Genomic DNA, 17,383 nt, shown 5'->3' with positions numbered 1-17,383 from the left:
AAAATTCATGTTAAACTGTACATTTTATCCTTAAAGTTATACAATCTTGTAAAATTTGTCATGTTTTTTTTATTTCAATATTTACACTCAAATTTACGGAATATCACGAATTTTGTCTCCACATACTAAAACCATACAATAATGACATTTATGTGATGACTATTTTTTAATTAATATATAATTGTGGTCACTATTCCTTTAACCCATCACAAACAAAATATTTTAATTGTTGCGATTTAAGAGCAAAATTTATGATACTTTATATTAATATAAATAAATATTTAAATATCTTTTATTCTTATAACTTTACTTATTTTATCTTTTAATTTTTATGATTTAAAATATATTTTTAGTTCCTATAGTTACATTTTGTAATCCTTTTTAGTTCTTACCGATAATTTCTTTATAATATTATCACTTTTCGTGTTGACTTAATAGAAATCTTTAATTTTAATTTTGATGTGAAATTTATTTTGATAAAATATTTTAAATTAGATTCATCAACAATTCATGTCTATTTTTAACTCTCACATTTGACATCCATTGCTAAGATGCACTCCACCAAAAATAGCAACACCATCACAATCCACCAAAAATAACAATATGCACACTTCCTTAAGACTATGACAATATTACATCCTTCCTTGAACAAGAACTCTAACCCACTGCACTTTACTACAAGAAAGATTTTAATAAGATTTCTCCTATTTGCTTCACAAGCATGTTGATAAACAGAGAAAAAAAACTTTATAATCAAATTCTTCATTTTCTTCTCTCTTAAATCATTGTATCAAATCACTACAACAAAATTAAAAATATATCATTGTCACATGAATTTAATAAACCTAAATTATTTACATAGAAATAGTGTTAACAAGAAATTAATGACATATGTAAAAAGGATTAAAAAATTTAATTATAAAGACTAAAAATATCTATTTTAGATTATATAAAAACTAAAAAATAAAATAAATAAAATTATAAAGACTAAAAAATATTTTAACCTAAAATAAAATTATTTAATACCTCATTTATATAAATCAAAATCGATAATATATGTACTTTTCAAAATATAGTAAACTGAATAATTTGGTTTCCTTTTATTATTATTCAATTTTAATAAAAATTATCATAAATATTCGAGGTAACATAAAGTTATATATAATTTTATTATTGAATTGACAGAATATACTTTTAAGATAAAGTTATTAGTGATGTAATAATTAGTAAAAATTATATCAATATTATTTAATTTATTTTTCTTATTAAATTAGAAGAAAATTTTAAAAAATAAGAGTAAAATTCATAAAATTAAAATGCTTAAAAAATACAATTAAATCAAATATTTAAAATTTTACTTACGTGTAAAACTGAATCCTAAGGCTACTTCCAGGAACCACGTGGTCCTGATCAAGGCAAATGCATTGTAAAATTCGCCGCATCCCATGCTTGGTAAGGTTGATGATTTCAGCAAAGAATCATACCTTAATTAATTATTTTATAATTTATAATATTTAGGTGAAGTTTATGACTTTATCTGACATTATGAAACAGTACTCGAATATCTAATAACTTCGTTTGGTTGTTATTGATATTTTATTTTATGAATAGATTATAACTCCGTAATTGAAATAATCAATGGGATTGACTTGTGTTTCGAGGATTCTATTAATGTTAAAATAGTATATTTCGTCAATGAAAGTGATATTTGCGAATATAAATTAATTATTAATTATCAATTTTAAAATATTATAATGATCAAAATCAATTGATAATGTCATATTTTGGAATTAAAGTTTAATTTTGTTTTGATTTGGAGAATGTTTAGTTTTTCTAGGTGCTCAGTTGTACTCCTCCTCAAAAGAAACATACCAATACACATAGAAGGTTTCCTGATTTCAATCGATATCATAATATCTATTCCATTACCAAATTGAATGGAGATTCTTGAGTTAAGGAATGAACAATTGAGGAAGTTCTTCAACCCATGTTGGACCGTCTCGGCCGTAAGCCGAGTGGTGTCTCGAAAGATAAGAGCTACAATGTGTGTGAGGTCGACTATAGACCCGTGTACTACCTAGGCCGAATCACAACCTGATCTCTCCTCACGCAATCACCCGACTGTAATCTTGGCCGACTCACCCTCTCAAAGTCAATCGGCGTATACCAACTCGCCCTCTCAGAGTCAGTTGGCGTATAGCCAATTCGTAACACGACAACCAGATGTCGATCTCATTTACCCATAAAGGCCTACTCGGTCGTTATCCGATTGGATACTCAGCAATGGCGAGGTCCCACCCTCACTCATCAAGTATTTTCTAGATTAGAACGGCCAAAGAGATCCCTATATTCTCGGGGCCCATAAGGCCCACAAACGAAAAACTATAAAACCCAAAACCCTAGAGTTGAGGGGGCAGATTACACCTTTGAATGTTCTGGCTTTGAGGCTCGACCTAGGAGAAAACCCTAGTGCACCCCTTGGCCGGAACATTTTGGCGCCCACCGTGGGGCTACGGTAAAACTTTTCCTACGCCCCAAGTCAGATAGAGGAACTCGCGCTTTACCATGGCAAGAGGCGGCATATCGAACAACGACTCACAACACCCTACCATGGAGGAGATGATGGCCATGATCAATGGCTTACGGGAGGAGAATGCGCGCTCTAGGGAGAGAGAGGAGGCCATTCAACGCGAGAACGAGGAGATCAGGAGGTGAGCTGACGAGATGCAGGCCAGAATAGCGGCCAGTACCAGGACGGTGGAGGAGGATGTCATGTTGGAAGTCCCTAGGGATTTTTGACCTTTCTCGGAAGCCATAGAGGCCGAGACCATCCCCAGGGATCATCGGATACCCCAAGTCAAGCCTTTTTATGGAACGCAGGATCTTAGTCAGCATTTGACGGATTTCCGAGCTCAAATGTTGATCTGTGGAGGAAGCATGGAAGTCCGCTGCAAACTGTTCATGGGCACACTCAAAAAGGCAGCACTTGATTGGTTCAGTGGTCTCCCTGACCGATCAATCACTGACTTCGATGTCTTCAGTCGACTCTTCATGGCACAATTCGCCGCCAACAAGAAGAAACCGCCGATCACGTCGGACTTGTTCGACCTCAAGCAGCAACGCGAGGAGTCGCTGAAGGACTTTCTGCAAAGGTTCAATGAGGTCGCCTTGAGGATAGCGTCGTTGGATGAAAGGATGGCGGTCATTGCATTCCAGAAGGGTTTAAGGTCCGGAGCTTTCGACATCGCGCTCGAAAAAGCTAATTGTCAAACGATGTCGGAGGTCAGGGCTTTCGCCCTGAGTCACATCAAGACGGAGGAAAACCAAATTATCAAAAGAGCAGCTGAAAGCCGAGAGGCAGGGGGCGGTAATAAGGAGGGCAACAAGCACCTCCGGGTGCGCTCAGATTGGAATAAGCGACGTGATCACTACGATACTAAGGAGGGGAATCACAGGCAGACAGACTATGGTGGTCAGGCGAAGGGCGAGTGGACACGAAGCAACGAACAGGAAAAATTCACCCCACTCAACGTTCCCAGGAGGCACATACTCCATGACGTCAACAATGCGTCGCTTTTCGAGTTCTCGGCAGCGACTGATCGCCAATTGGGTCCTTACAAGACTGACTGGTGTGAATTTCATCGCACCCATGGACATACTATGGAGAATTGCTTTGTTCTTGGTAGATAGATTGAGCGTCTTATCAAGGAGGATCACTTGAATAAGTTCATCGCAGGTAAGCATGATGAAGGCTCATCGGACAGACGACGCAGACATGAAGGGGAAGATGCGAGGGGAGGAAGACGCAAAGGGGGTCTCCTCCGAGAGATGTCTCGGAGAAGAGTTCAGAGACCCACCAACAGGCTGTTCATGGAGACTTTAACACCATAGCGAGGGGATTCGCCGGAGGAGGTCCGACATCGACAGCACGGAAGAGATACTCTCGCTCGGTGTTGTTGGTCTCGGATTGGGTGAGACCCTCTCGGCCAGCCATCACATTCTCGGGCGCCGACTTCGAAAGGGTGTCTCCCCATGAGGACGACCCCATAGTCATATTTCAGCAATCGTCATGGGATACAACGTAAAACGTGTGTTGGTAGACCAAGGCAGCTCGGCAGACATTATGTTTTGGGAAGCTTTTGTCGGGATGAAAATTCCGACTGACTGCCTTATGCCATATGCAGGTACGCTGGTTGGTTTTGCAGGTGATCAGGTAACGGCCAGGGGATACGCCGACTTGGAGACAACTTTTGGCCAGGGAGATCACATGAAGACTAACACTGTCCGATACCTGGTGGTGAACGCTCAGTTGTCTTACAACATATTAGTCGACTGACCTACACTGAATAAGTTGGGAGCAGTCGTCTCCACACCCCACTTGAAGCTGAAGTATCCTTTGCCCAGCGGAAAGGTCGGGGTCCTTTGTGTCGATTAAGAAGTCGCGAGGAAATGCTATGAGGACAGCTTGAGAGCGAGAAGACACTTATATGTGATGCAGGTTGATCGGGGTGTTCAGTCAATTGAATTAGATCCGAGGATGATTCACTTCCATTCCCGACCAGCCCCAGCAGAGGATGTAAAGGAAGTTAGCCTGGCCGAAGGAAAAACGGTCAAGATCGGTGTGTCTTTGGCTAAAGAAGACGATGAAGGGTTGTTGACTGTGTTGAAGAGCAACATATCGGCCTTTGCGTGGAGTGCCGACGACATGCTAGGTATTGATCCCGACTTCTTATGTCACCGTCTCATGGTCGACCCCAAGGCGAAACCGGTGATTCAAAAAAGGCGAAAGTTTGGAGAGGATAAGAAGAAAGCCATAGCTGAGGAGACGAAGAAGTTGTTGGTGGCTGGTCACATTCGGGAAATCCAATACCCGACGTGGCTAGCGAACGTGGTAATAGTACGAAAAAGCAATGGAAACTGAAGGATGTGCACGGATTTCACTGACTTAAACAAAGCTTGTCCAAAAGATTCGTACCCGCTGCCCAACATAGATTGCCTAGTTGACAACGCATCAGGGTATGAATTGTTGAGCTTCATGGACGCATACTCAAGGTACAATCAGATCAGGATGCATCCCGCTGATGAAGACAAAACGACGTTCATAGCCGACCAAGCTACCTACTGTTACAAGGTCATGCCTTTCGGTTTGAAAAATGCGGGGGCGACGTACCAGAGGCTTATGAACAAGGTGTTGGCAGATCAACTAGGAAGGAATGTGGAGGCATACGTTGACGACATGGTCGTCAAGTCGTCTAGTGTGTCTCGACATTTTTCTGACTTGCAAGAATCGTTTGACACTCTAGCGCGCTACCAGCTCAAGTTGAACCCCGCCAAGTGCTCTTTCAGCGTCCAAGCAGGGAAATTCCTCGGATTCTTATTGACTCATCGTGGTATTGAAGCGAATCCAGATAAGTGCTCCACAATAATCGGTATGAGAAGTCCTACGACGGTAAAAGAGGTCCAGCAGTTGGCAGGGAGGATGGCTTCCCTCTCTCGGTTCCTTTCGAAAGGGGCTGACAAGTCGTTACCCTTATTCTAATGTTTAAGGAAAAACGATCGCTTTGCGTGGACAGACGAATGTGAAACGGCGTTTGACGAACTAAAGAAGACTCTCACCTCGCCGCCGATCCTCACCAAACCACGAACCGATTCCCTACTGCTGGTGTATTTGTCGGCGTCAGACAGCGTTGTCAGCACTGTTCTGGTGCAAGAAAAAGGTAGTTCTCAAATGCCTGTTTACTTTGTTAGCAGGGTGTTACAGGGAGCGGAGGTTCGCTATTAGAAGATTGAGAAGCTAGCGTTCACCATATTGATAACGGCAAGAAAGCTCAGGCATTATTTTCAGAGCTACGAGATAATAATTCGGACAGACTACCCGATCAGGCAGGTTCTGCAAAAGCCCGACCTGGCGGGGAGGATGATGAAGTGGTCAATCGAGCTGTCATAATTCGCAATCAAATATGAACCGAGAGGTGCCATCAAGGCTCAAGCACTGGCCGACTTCTTAGTGGAGTTGACTTCACCCGCCGAAGAGGATTCTTCTGGAGAAAGTGAGTGGATTTTATCTGTCGACGGCGCTTCGAACTTGGGCAGCAGCGGAGCCGGGATCGTCCTCGAGGGTCCGGGAGGCATACTCTTGGAATAGTCACTATGGTTCGAGTTTCGCGCGAGCAATAATCAAGCAGAGTATGAAGCACTGTTAGCAGGGATGACCTTGGCAAAGGAGATGGGTGCAACAAGTCTGTCGGCGAGAAGTGACTCACAGCTCGTGACGGGTCAGGTGACAGGAACGTTCCAGGCAAAGGATCCCCAGCTAGCTCGGTACTTGGAGAAGGTAAAAGTCGTGTCGGCCGATTTCACCAAGTTCTCACTGAACCACGTCCCTAGGGAGCAGAATTCACGAGCTGATCTTCTATCTAAACTAGCAAGCACAAGGAGGCCAGGGGCCACTTGGTCGGTTATCCAAGAAACGTTAGCCCAGCCGAGTATCAACGAGCCACAGGGGAATGTCCTTTTCATCCAAGAGGAGCTTGATTCGTGGATGGGGCCGTACATTGCATACCTGACACGGGGGGAGCTTCCGGAAGACAAAAGGGAGGCGTCATTGGTGCAAAGGGAGTCAGCTAGGTTTGTAGTCATCAATGAAAGGCTATATCAAAGGGGTTTTAGCTCTCCTCTCTTGAGGTGCCTGACTATGTAACAAGCGCAGAGAGTAATGGACGAAGTGCATAGCGGCATGTGTGGGAGTCATATCGGAGGGCGAGCCCTAGTATACAAAGTCGCGCGGGCAGGGTACTTCTGGTCGAGTTTGAGAAACGACTGCGTCAATTGGGTCCAAAAGTGTGACGGTTGTCAGAGACACGCAACCTTACACCATTCCCCAGTCGAGCGACTTCATTCGATCTTGTCTCCTTGGCCATTCAACAAGTGGGGCATTGACATTCTGGGACCTTTTCCAATTGCGGTAAGACAGCTGAAATTCTTGATAGTAGCTGTAGACTACTTCAACAAGTGGATCGAGGCGGAGCCAGTTGCAACCATTTCAGCAGAGAAGGTTAGGGCGTTTCTATGGAAGAATGTGGTGTGCAGGTATGGTGTTCCTCAAGTGCTTGTTTCTGATAATGGGACACAGTTCGCGAGTGGGAGAGTCCGTGATTTCTATCAAGAGATCGGTATCCGAATGACATTCACTTCCGTCGAACACCCCCAATCTAACGGCCAAGCGGAGTCGGCTAATAAGGTTATACTTTCGGGACTAAAAAAGCGCGTCCAAGACTCAGGCACTTCATGGGTGGATGAACTTCCCCGAGTGTTGTGGTCGTACCACATGACTGTCCACTCGTCGACTCAAGACACCCCTTTCAACCTAGTCTACAGGACAGATGCTATGATACCAATCGAAATTGCTGAACCCTCGGTACGTTCCATATGCTTCTCTGAAGAGGAATCCGAACAGGGAAGATGAGTTGATTTGGATTTGATCACAGAAACAAGAGAAAGAGCACGGATAAATCAAGCAGTAGCGCAACGAAGGGCAGCTTTCAAGTATAATACAAAGGTCGTCCCAAGAGATTTTGTAGTAGGAGACCTCGTCCTGAAGCGCGCTCAGCTAACTCAAATGAGGAACAAACTGTCGCCTAAATCGGTCGGCCCTTATAAAATTGATGATGTAGTCGGCAAAGGAGCTTACCGATTATAGACTTTGGATGGAGGAAAGATACCGAGAACGTGGAATGCATCAAATTTACGCTTCTATTACAGTTAGTCCATTCATTTGTAGAAGGTGCACTCTTTTCCTAACTCAGTATTTTTTCCCCGTAAAAATGAGAGGGGTTTTTGCTGAGAAGGTTTTTAACGAGGCACCACAATCCAATAATTTCTCTATTTCAATGAACATGATTATCCCTTACTTCCTTATATGATTTTTCACGTTTTTTATATACAGAAGACAAAACTCGTGATTGATCGGTAAAAATCCGACTGGGCAAGTATAAATAACTCGAAGACAAAACTCGTGATTGTCGGTAAAAATCCGACTGGGTGAGTATAAATAACTCGAAGATAAAACTTGTGATTGTCGGTAAAAATCTGACTGGGCGAGTATAAATAACTCGAAGACAAAACTCGTGATTGTCGATAAAAATCCGACTGGGCGAGTATAAATAACTCGAAGACAAAACTCGTGATTGATCGGTAAAAATATGACTAGGCGAGTATAAATAACTCGAAGACAAAACTCGTGATTGATCGGAAAAAATCCGACTGGGCGAGTATAAATAACTCGAAGACAAAACTTGCGATTGTTGGTAAAAATCCGACTGGGCGAGTATAAATAACTCGAAGACAAAACTCGTGATTGATCGGTAATAATCCAACTCGGCGAGTATAAATAACTCGAAGACAAAACTCGTGATTGTCGGTAAAAATCCGACTGGGCGAGCATAAATAACTCGAAGACAAAACTCGTGATTGATCGGTAAAAATTCGACTGGGTGAGTATAAATAACTCGAAGACAAAACTCGTGATTATTGATAAAAATCCGACTGGGCGAGTATAAATAACTCGAAGACAAAACTCGTGATTATTGATAAAAATCCGACTGGGCGAGTATAAATAACTCGAAAACAAAACTCGTGATTGATCGGAAAAAATCCGACTGGGCGAGTATAAATAACTCGAAGACAAAACTCATGATTGATCGAAAAAAATCTGACTGGGAGAGTATAAATAACTCGAAGACAAACTCACAAACTCAATCGGAAATTAGGCGACACCCGTTATGGTTATCAATTATTTCACTCTATAGGAATCGGAAATAGAATGAATGTTGTCACATCTTCTCGTGAATTTGAGTCAGGTATAGGACAACTACTACAATTCCAATTCACTTTTAACTGGGATTATTCCCTTACCGTACGTGGGTGATTTTCTTTACTTCATCAAAGTCAGAATTTTGGCAACTAAAAAGAAACCATGATTATTTATCTCAGTCGCCTTTGGGACGACTTTGTTTCATTAATTGTCAAGGACCAACATGTGGCCGATTTAGAAATTTAGCTCAGAAACGCGAATTTTTTCCCTTCAATCGACCAATCGGCAAATAGCCGAACTATATTTCGGTTATTGATCTTATCAGAGCACTACATTTACATCTTCAAATCAAAGTTTTGACGATCATAGTTTAATTTCCTCACTGTCTTCAGTCGGCATTAGACCGATTGGCTTCGTGAAATTTCAGTTTTAGAAAATTTTCCGATCGATGTAAGTCGAATTTTGGCCGATTGGCTACTTGAAATTTCATTTTAACTTAGCAAATTTTTCCACTCTATACGAGTCGGAATTTGGCCGATTATTTATTTGAAGTTTCATTTTAAAAATTTTCCGATCGATGTGAGTCAGATTTTGGCCGATTGGCTACTTAAAATTTCATTTTAACTCAGCAAATTTTTCCACTCGATGTGAGTCGGAATTTGGCCGATTGGCTACTTGATATTTCATTTTAACTTAGAAAATTTTTTACTCTTTACGGGAGTCGGACTTCAGACGACTCCTTCATATCATTGAGGCTGAATTTTAACTTGGTAAATGGACGATTAGCTACTCAATTCGCTGTTAACTTGGAAAAATTTTCACATTATTTGATTCGGGAGTTGGGTGATTACTAATTCGGGTGAGTCGCCTTGCAAAATTTTCTTGTTCTTAGAGTTTTTTACTTATTATATAAGTCGGAATTTTGCTGACTGGACTCGTGAAATTTTCTTTTTTAACTTAGCCAAATTTCTAACTAGTTATATGAGACGGATTTGGGATGATTGCTCATATGATTGAAGTTGATTTTAATTCGGTAAATTCTACTTACATCTTTTGAGCCAGAATTTTGGCGATTCATAGTGCATGAATCGGTATCTGGACGACTGTTTTGTACGACCTTTCAACGCTTGGAAAAAATTTCCACCTTTGTTGAAGTCGGAGCTTCGGCGACTTCTTTTGTACAAGCCCTCACTTTTTAACTTAGAAAAATATTTTACACTTGTTATAGTCAGAATTTGGACGACTCCTTTTGTAAAAACTTCAATTTCAACTTAGAAAAATTTCTCACTCTGATTAAAGTCAAAATTTTGGGTGATGTGGTTGATCAAATTTCATTATTTAACTTAGAAAATTTTCTTGCTCGCGGTAGAGACTGATATTTTGGTGATTACATAAGTTTTTAAACGTAGAAGATACATTATAAGTCTAACAATTACGCACAATATCAAACAAAAAGAACATACTTCATACACGATCCAAAACATTTGTTATCCAGCTTACAAAGGTAATACAAAAAGGTTTAGGACACAAAAACATAAAAACAAACAAACAGCTTAAGGCAAAAGATCAATCGTCTTCTGGGAGATCCACCAACTCTCCACCAATAATCTCCTTGAAGTACCCGATACCTCTAAGATCCAAGTCGGCATGAAGAAACTTCACCTGCGCAGTCGCCGCGTCAAAACCCGCAGTAAATTTCTTCAAGGCCTCCATCTTGGCAGCATGAAGTTCGGCTTTCAAGTCCTCAATTTCAGTTTTGAGATTGGAAACATCAGCCTCAAAGACTTGGGCAACGTCAACATTCTTGTCTCGAGCCATTCGAGTCTCCTCAAGTTCCTTCTCCATTCCCGCTTTTTCTTCAGCTCACGCCTTCCTCTCACTCTCAAATTCTCGGCGACCATCAAGGAGCTTGTCTCTTTCATTGGTCACCCACTTCAAATCCGCCCTTCCTTTATTTAAGTGTTCCTCCAAACCAAACTGCTCACCTTCTTCCCCTGAAGCTTCAATTCTCGTGTTAGGCTCCGGACTTTGTCTTCGTTAACCAAGGAAAGGACAGAGAGCCGATTGGTCAGAGACTCAATGCCTTTCACAATGGAGAAGGCACTCATCTTCTCCAAATCTTCCTTGTCGCCCTCCAACAAGTCAGTCCCGTGAATGTGACCGGGGTGGTTGAACTTGTCATCCCAGAATGAAGCACTCTTCCCCCTTTCGGCTCCGCGGTCCGTGGGCTCCCAATCCTCACCGAGACATAAACTCAACATCCTCTCAACCGATTGAACTTCATTCTCTTCATCCTTTTCACCACCTTCTTCAGTGGCGACTAAAGTCTCCAAATTCACGACCGATATTGACCTGTCGGCCTCTCGGCGACGCTTCAGCGAGGGAGAACTTGCTTTTTTCTGCTGAACGGGAGCTCCAGACTCTCCCACCTTCTCGACCGCTGATCCCTCGACCCCGACAGCTTTGGACGCCTCTTGTTCTTTCCACAATTTCCTAAGTTCTCGGTTACTTACGCTGGCCATGTTTTCTGCAATAATTTCAACAATACACAATATATTCACAATTGAATCTTGTTAAGTAAAGCAACAACAATAATCACAAAAAAATCATAAAGTACCTATGTAGGTTTTCAGTTCAGTAGGCCTATTTTCTAAGTCTAGAAGTTTGGCAGTGTTGAAGATGGTTTTGAGGTCTTCAAGTTTTTTAGCATCCTCTCGGTCATTTTCCGACAAAACATTGGCCTCTAACCCCTTAATAGATGCTGGTTTCTCACACCAATATAGTGGGTATCCTTCGAGCAAGCTCTCGTTGCCCGCCGTGCAACGAATCCGGAAATAAGACCTCTTAAAATCTTTATATGACGACTGGAAAAGGGACAACAATCCCTGACCCGTAACCCCACTCACCGACACCCAGCTACTACGCTTCGTTATCCGACTCTCAAAAAAGTAAAAGAATTTGTTCATATTCGGCGAAATCCCGAGTCCTAAACATAAAATCTCAAACCCGTGAACAAAGGCCCATCCATTTGGGTGGAATTGGGTGGGGGCCACATTTAACATTCGGAGTACTCCTTTCTTGCACTCAGTCAGAGGCCACCGAATCTTAAGTTTGGAGATAAGAGTAGCATAGCAAAATGTGAAACGCTCTAGGGGGGGCGCTAGGGGCACTAACACAGACAGGTTCCCTATCTACACAAGGCTCACAAATAATAACATTATCACCTACACTACAGACTACATGCTCTCGATAAAAGCAATCCATGGCAGCACAAGAATTCAAGGACGAATCACATTTTAACACATCGTCTCTAACCCATTTATACAAATCCCCATAACTTACCCCAGCCATTTTGTAAATAAACCTTAACTTTACTAGCAACAGAGGGAGGATTTGGCTCCAAAATAAAAGCTACCAAGACGAGGGGATAGATGCGCGTACCTAAGGTTTTCCCTCACCACCTTCTCCTACCCAACACAAGAACAGAACCGCCGCGCACCACCGTAGACCAAGAGGAGGCAAGAATAGTCACCGGAGAAGACGACGCGTGAAATAGGAGGCAAAATGAAGTTAAAATTTTCAAAGTGACCTTGTATTTATAGGGTTTAAAAGCCGCGCGTGAGGGGTTAGACTCAAGAGGCGCGACGCGCGCGTGAGGGGTGACACCCCAGAGTCACAACGCGCATGAGATGTTGCAACCCCTGACCCTAGGGGGCCCCACACTCTTAACTTTAATGGCAGACGTCTCCACGTGGCACTACCATTAATTGTACCCTGCAATGCCGGCTTTCCAATAAATGTGTGTCTTTTCGTTGCTAAAACGAAAGGACATTTCTTGTCAAGTCTCGAGGACCGATAATCGAAGTGACAGACGCCCCAAAGACTACACCTTAAGCCTTTTCGCCTTATAGGCTCAAGGTTGGAAGGCAAGTGGACCGTCTCGGTCGTAGGCCGATTGGTATCTCGGACTATAACGACTACACCTTAAGCCTTTTCGCCTTATAGGCTCAAGGCTGGAAGGCAAGTGGACCGTCTCGGTCGTAGACCGTTTGGTATCTCGGACTATAACGGCTACACCTTAAGCCTTTTCGCCTTATAGGCTCAAGGCTAGAAGGCAAGTGGACCGTCTCGGCCATAGGCTGAGTGGTGTCTCGAAAGATAAGAGCTACAATGCGTGTGAGGCCGACTATAGACCCGTGTACTACCTAGGCCGAATCACAACCTGATCTCTCCTCACGTAATCACTCAACTGTAACCTTGGCCGACTCACCCTCTCAAAGTCAATCGACATATACCGACTCGCCCTCTCAGAGTCAGTCAGCGTATAGCCGATTCGTAACACGACAACCAGATGTCGATCTCATTTACCCATAAAGGCCTACTCGGTCATTATCCGATTGGATACTCAGCAATGGTAAGGTCCCACCCTCACTCATCAAGTATTTCCAGATTGGAACGGCCAAAGAGATCCCTATATTCTCAGGGCCCATAAAGCCCGTAAACGAAAAACTATAAAACCCAAAACCCTAGAGTTGAGGGGGCTGATTACACCTTTGAATGCTTTGGCTTTGAGGCTCGACCTAGGAGAAAACCCTAGTGCACCCCTTGGCCGGAACACATGTCAATCTCAAGTCCTCAACCCTCATTTTTAACCCTAATAATACAACCTTGTTTGTCGATTCCGGCCGTTTGATTATTAAGGATGCTTGACTAACGTGAATATCATCAGAATTTCAATCTCATTACAAAAGTCCTGAACCTTTCTGGTAGCGAATTGAGTTTCATTGTTTAGCAGGAGAGTGGCCCAAAGCCAAATGCTTTTAGCACCTATCACATTGTCTCACCCAATTAATGTAATCAACTTTTAAAGTCTACTACAAATATCCAGCACATGTAACTTTGTAAACCAACGATCGGCCACCAATGTGACTCCTACAAATACCATTATGAATATCTCTTCCATAACTCGCTTTACCTGATATTTTGTCAAACACCTTAGAAAAGGAGTACTAAAACCTTTCTACTATAACCTATCAAAAACTATAATGAATCCTGCTACATCTCTGACCAATAATGATGCCTCCCTTTTATATTTTAGTAGTTCTTCTTTTGTCAAGTACGTGATAAGAGACCTCGTCCATGAATCCACTTTTTATTGGATGAAAAGAACATTTGCTTGAAACTCGTTAGTACTCAATTAAAGTATAGTTTCCTGAATCATCAACTAAGTAACCCCTAGTTTTTTAGTGGTTGCCAGCTTGGAGAATAGATCAGTTCTTGGGTTTTGTTCTCAAGTCACATGATTGAGTGAAAATTTATAGAAACCAACTAAGCCTAAGCAAGCTTTTACTTTTTCTAATTGTTTTTCCAATTGAGAATCTTTTGCTTAAAATGTTCTTGTAACTTATCCAGTTACCAACTATGAATCACTCTGAGCAACCAAACTTTTTGCTCCTATTTCCTGTGCCAATGTCATTTTTGCTAATAATGCCTTATATTCTACCTAGTGTTTACTAGTTTTAAAATTGAACATTACTGATTTTTCTAACAACACACCTCCTAAACCTTCCAACACAATACTAGCCCCATTCCCTCCAAGATTCGAGGCTTCATCCATTCATAAGATCAAAGTATCCTTTTTGCCATTAGTTTCCTCAATTGGTTGAGTTAGTTCCACTATGAAGTCTACTAGTGCTTGAGCTTTGACCGCCCCCTTCGGTTTGTACTTAATTGCAAACTAAGATAAATTTATCAACCACTTCACCATTCTTCTAACTAGGTCAGCTTTTTGTAAAACCTGTTGGGTCAAATAATTGGTTTGGACCACCACCTCTTAACTCTAGAAGTAGTGTCTAAGCTTTCGGGTAGCGATTAACATCTCTAATGCTAACTTCTCAATTTTCTAATAGTGGGTTTCGGCTCCTTGTAACACTTTGTTGATAAAGTAGATCAGGGTTTAAGAATTATCTTATTCTTAAACTAGAACTGCACTGATTGCATTGTCCAATATCGACAAATAAATCAACAAAGGTAAACCTATACAAGGTTTTCTTAAAATGGACGGTGATGCAAGAGACTTCTTGAGTTATTCAAATGCCCTCTCATAATCATCCATCCAAGTGAAACGATCATTCTTTCTCAAACATTGAAAAAAGAGTTAATGCTTTGTCAACTAACTTAGAAAGGATATGTGAGAACGAAATCATTCTTTTGGTGAGCTATTGAACCTCTTTCATAATTATTGGGCTTCTCATGTTGATTATTGTCAAGCATTTATTCGAGTTAGCCTCGATCCCTCGGTGAGTTAGTAGAGATCCAAGAAACTTCCTTGCTTGAATAGTGAAATAAACTTATCTAGATTCAACTTAATAGTTGATACTTGTCAATGGTGTCGAATAATTCCTGAAGGTTGGAAAAATGCTAAGACACACTAACCAGTTTGACAACCATGTCATCCACATAAGCTTCCAAATTTTTTTCGAGCTAATATACTAATATTTTACCCACCAACTTTTGATATGTGGCTCCAACATTCTTTAAATTGAAAGGCATGACCTTATAACAATAATTAGCCTGATCGGTACTGAATGCCATTTTGTCTTCATCCACTGGATGCATTCAGATTTGATTAACACCCAAGTATGCATCCATGAAACTCAGAAGTTTGTACCCTGATGCACAATCTACTAAGAAATCTATGTTGGGTAAAGGATACGAGTCTTTTAGGCATGACATGTTCAAATTTGTGAAGTCAATGCACATCCTCCACTTTCCACTACTACCATCATCACGTTTGTCAGCCATGTCAGATATTGAATTTTTCGAATATGACTAGCCACCACTAATTTTTTTTGTTTCTTTCGATATCACTTTTCTCTTTTCTTCTCCAAACTTTCTTCTTTTTGGATTACTACTTTTTTCTTTTGGGTCTAAAGAAAACTTATGACATAAAAAATTAGAATCTATGTCTAGCATGTCATTTGCACTCTAAGCAAAGGCTGACAAATTTTTCTTTAAAATACCAAAAAAATTAGAATCTATGTCTAGCATGTCATTTGCACTCCAAGCAAAGGCTGACAAATTTTTCTTTAAAATACCAACCAATCTCTCCTCATATTCCCCTATTAATGACACTTCAATTTTCACATTATTTCCTTTGACCACTTTCACTTCTTTAACATCTTCAGTTAGGGATGGTCTGTTATCAAAATAATTCACTCTTAGATCCAAATCTATGGATTGAACCCCTCACTTTGTATGTGTCATATACAAATGTCTTCTTGCCTTCAAACTATCTTCATAACATTTTCATGCAACTTCCTGATTCACCCTTAGAACACCAATTCCCCCATTAGTAGTAGGTATTTTACCTTTAAGTGCAAAATCGACACTATTGCTCCCAATTTGTTCAATGTGGGTCATCCTATTAATATGTTATTGGATAACTTGACATTCACCATCAAATATCAAATGGCTACTGTCTTCATGTGGGTTCCTTGGTCGGATGTAGTCTCCAAATTGACATATCCCTGAACAACAACTTGGTCGCCTGCAAATCCCACCAAAGTTCCTACATAAGGCATCAATCAATCATCAGGTATCTTTATTCCAACAAAAGCCTCCCAAAACAATATGTTTGCCAAAATCCCCTGGTCTACCAAAACATGTTTCACATTGTATCCCATGACAATTATTGATATGAAAATCAGATCATTTTCATGAGTAGATATGCCTTCATAATCAGCATGCGGAAACATAATAGCTAGTTGGTATGGTTACTTTATTTTTTTTCTAGTCGCCTCTCCTTTATCAAACACTTAATCTACCTTCCCAAAAGAAAAAAATTCTCAGTATTATGGCCATGGGTCCTATGAAATTCACCAATCGATTTTGAAAAGTCCTAACTATTGATCAGTCGCAACAAGAAATTCAAAAAATGACACATTGTTGACGTCATGAAATATTTTCCTTCATGGTGCATTGGGTGGAGTAAAATTTTCTTGTTCATTATTCTTCATCCAATTGTCCTTGTACTGTCCTCCATATTTCGATTGCTTAAAATTTTGTTCTCTTCTTGGTACATAACAATCTTTTTTTTATTCTAATTAGATACTAGGTGAAGATGCATGTTTCCCTCTTTATTATTCATAGCCAATTCTTGGTTCTCTATTGTTCTCTTATTGATATGCCATTTGTCTGTCTTTATATAACATAGAGCAAAAGCTCTTACTTTGGCCATTGTTTAGTAATTTATATTTTCCAAGGAAACATCAAAATCCCCTTATTACCTCAGGCCTTTTTGGAATGCTATGTTTGCCATTTTTTTTTCCAAGGATGCTATCCTCAAGAAAAATTCATTAAATCTTTGAAGAAAATCTTTCAAAGATTCTCCCTGTCGCTATTTTACATCAAATAAATCTGATGTAACAGGGGCTTTTTGTTTGTTTACGACAAATTAAGCCAAAAAACAAATGATTGAACACATTGAAATTGGTGATGGACTAACTCAACAGGCCACTAAATCGATCCAAAATTGCTTTTTTCAAGGTTCCCATTAACAACTTACATTGT

At 40.7% G+C, this 17,383-nt stretch overlaps 2 protein-coding genes across 2 annotated transcripts; both read left to right on the top strand.

Annotated features, from left to right (window-relative positions):
- The first annotated feature begins 2,937 nt into the window (after positions 1-2,937).
- On the top strand, positions 2,938-3,690 carry LOC109806306 (uncharacterized). Its single transcript, XM_020368677.1, has one exon. It carries the CDS (start codon positions 2,938-2,940, stop codon positions 3,688-3,690), a length of 753 nt encoding a protein of 250 aa, XP_020224266.1.
- Positions 3,691-6,208: 2,518 nt separating this feature from the next.
- LOC145952319 (uncharacterized) lies at positions 6,209-6,700 on the top strand. The gene has a single exon (XM_083064663.1). It carries the CDS (start codon positions 6,209-6,211, stop codon positions 6,698-6,700), a length of 492 nt encoding a protein of 163 aa, XP_082920789.1.
- The last annotated feature ends 10,683 nt before the right edge of the window (positions 6,701-17,383 follow it).

Source organism: Cajanus cajan, chromosome 10 (assembly GCF_000230855.2).
Source record: "Cajanus cajan strain Asha chromosome 10, NIPB_CcT2T_4, whole genome shotgun sequence".
NCBI classification, from domain to species: Eukaryota; Viridiplantae; Streptophyta; class Magnoliopsida; order Fabales; family Fabaceae; genus Cajanus; species Cajanus cajan.
Note: the sequence above shows the minus strand (reverse complement) of the source record. Positions and strands in the feature narration are given on the sequence as shown.

Coding starts and splice junctions, on each gene's coding strand:
- LOC109806306 (XM_020368677.1), top strand. CDS start 2,938: ATGGAAGTCCGCTGCAAACTGTTCATGGGCACACTCAAAAAGGCAGCA.
- LOC145952319 (XM_083064663.1), top strand. CDS start 6,209: ATGACCTTGGCAAAGGAGATGGGTGCAACAAGTCTGTCGGCGAGAAGT.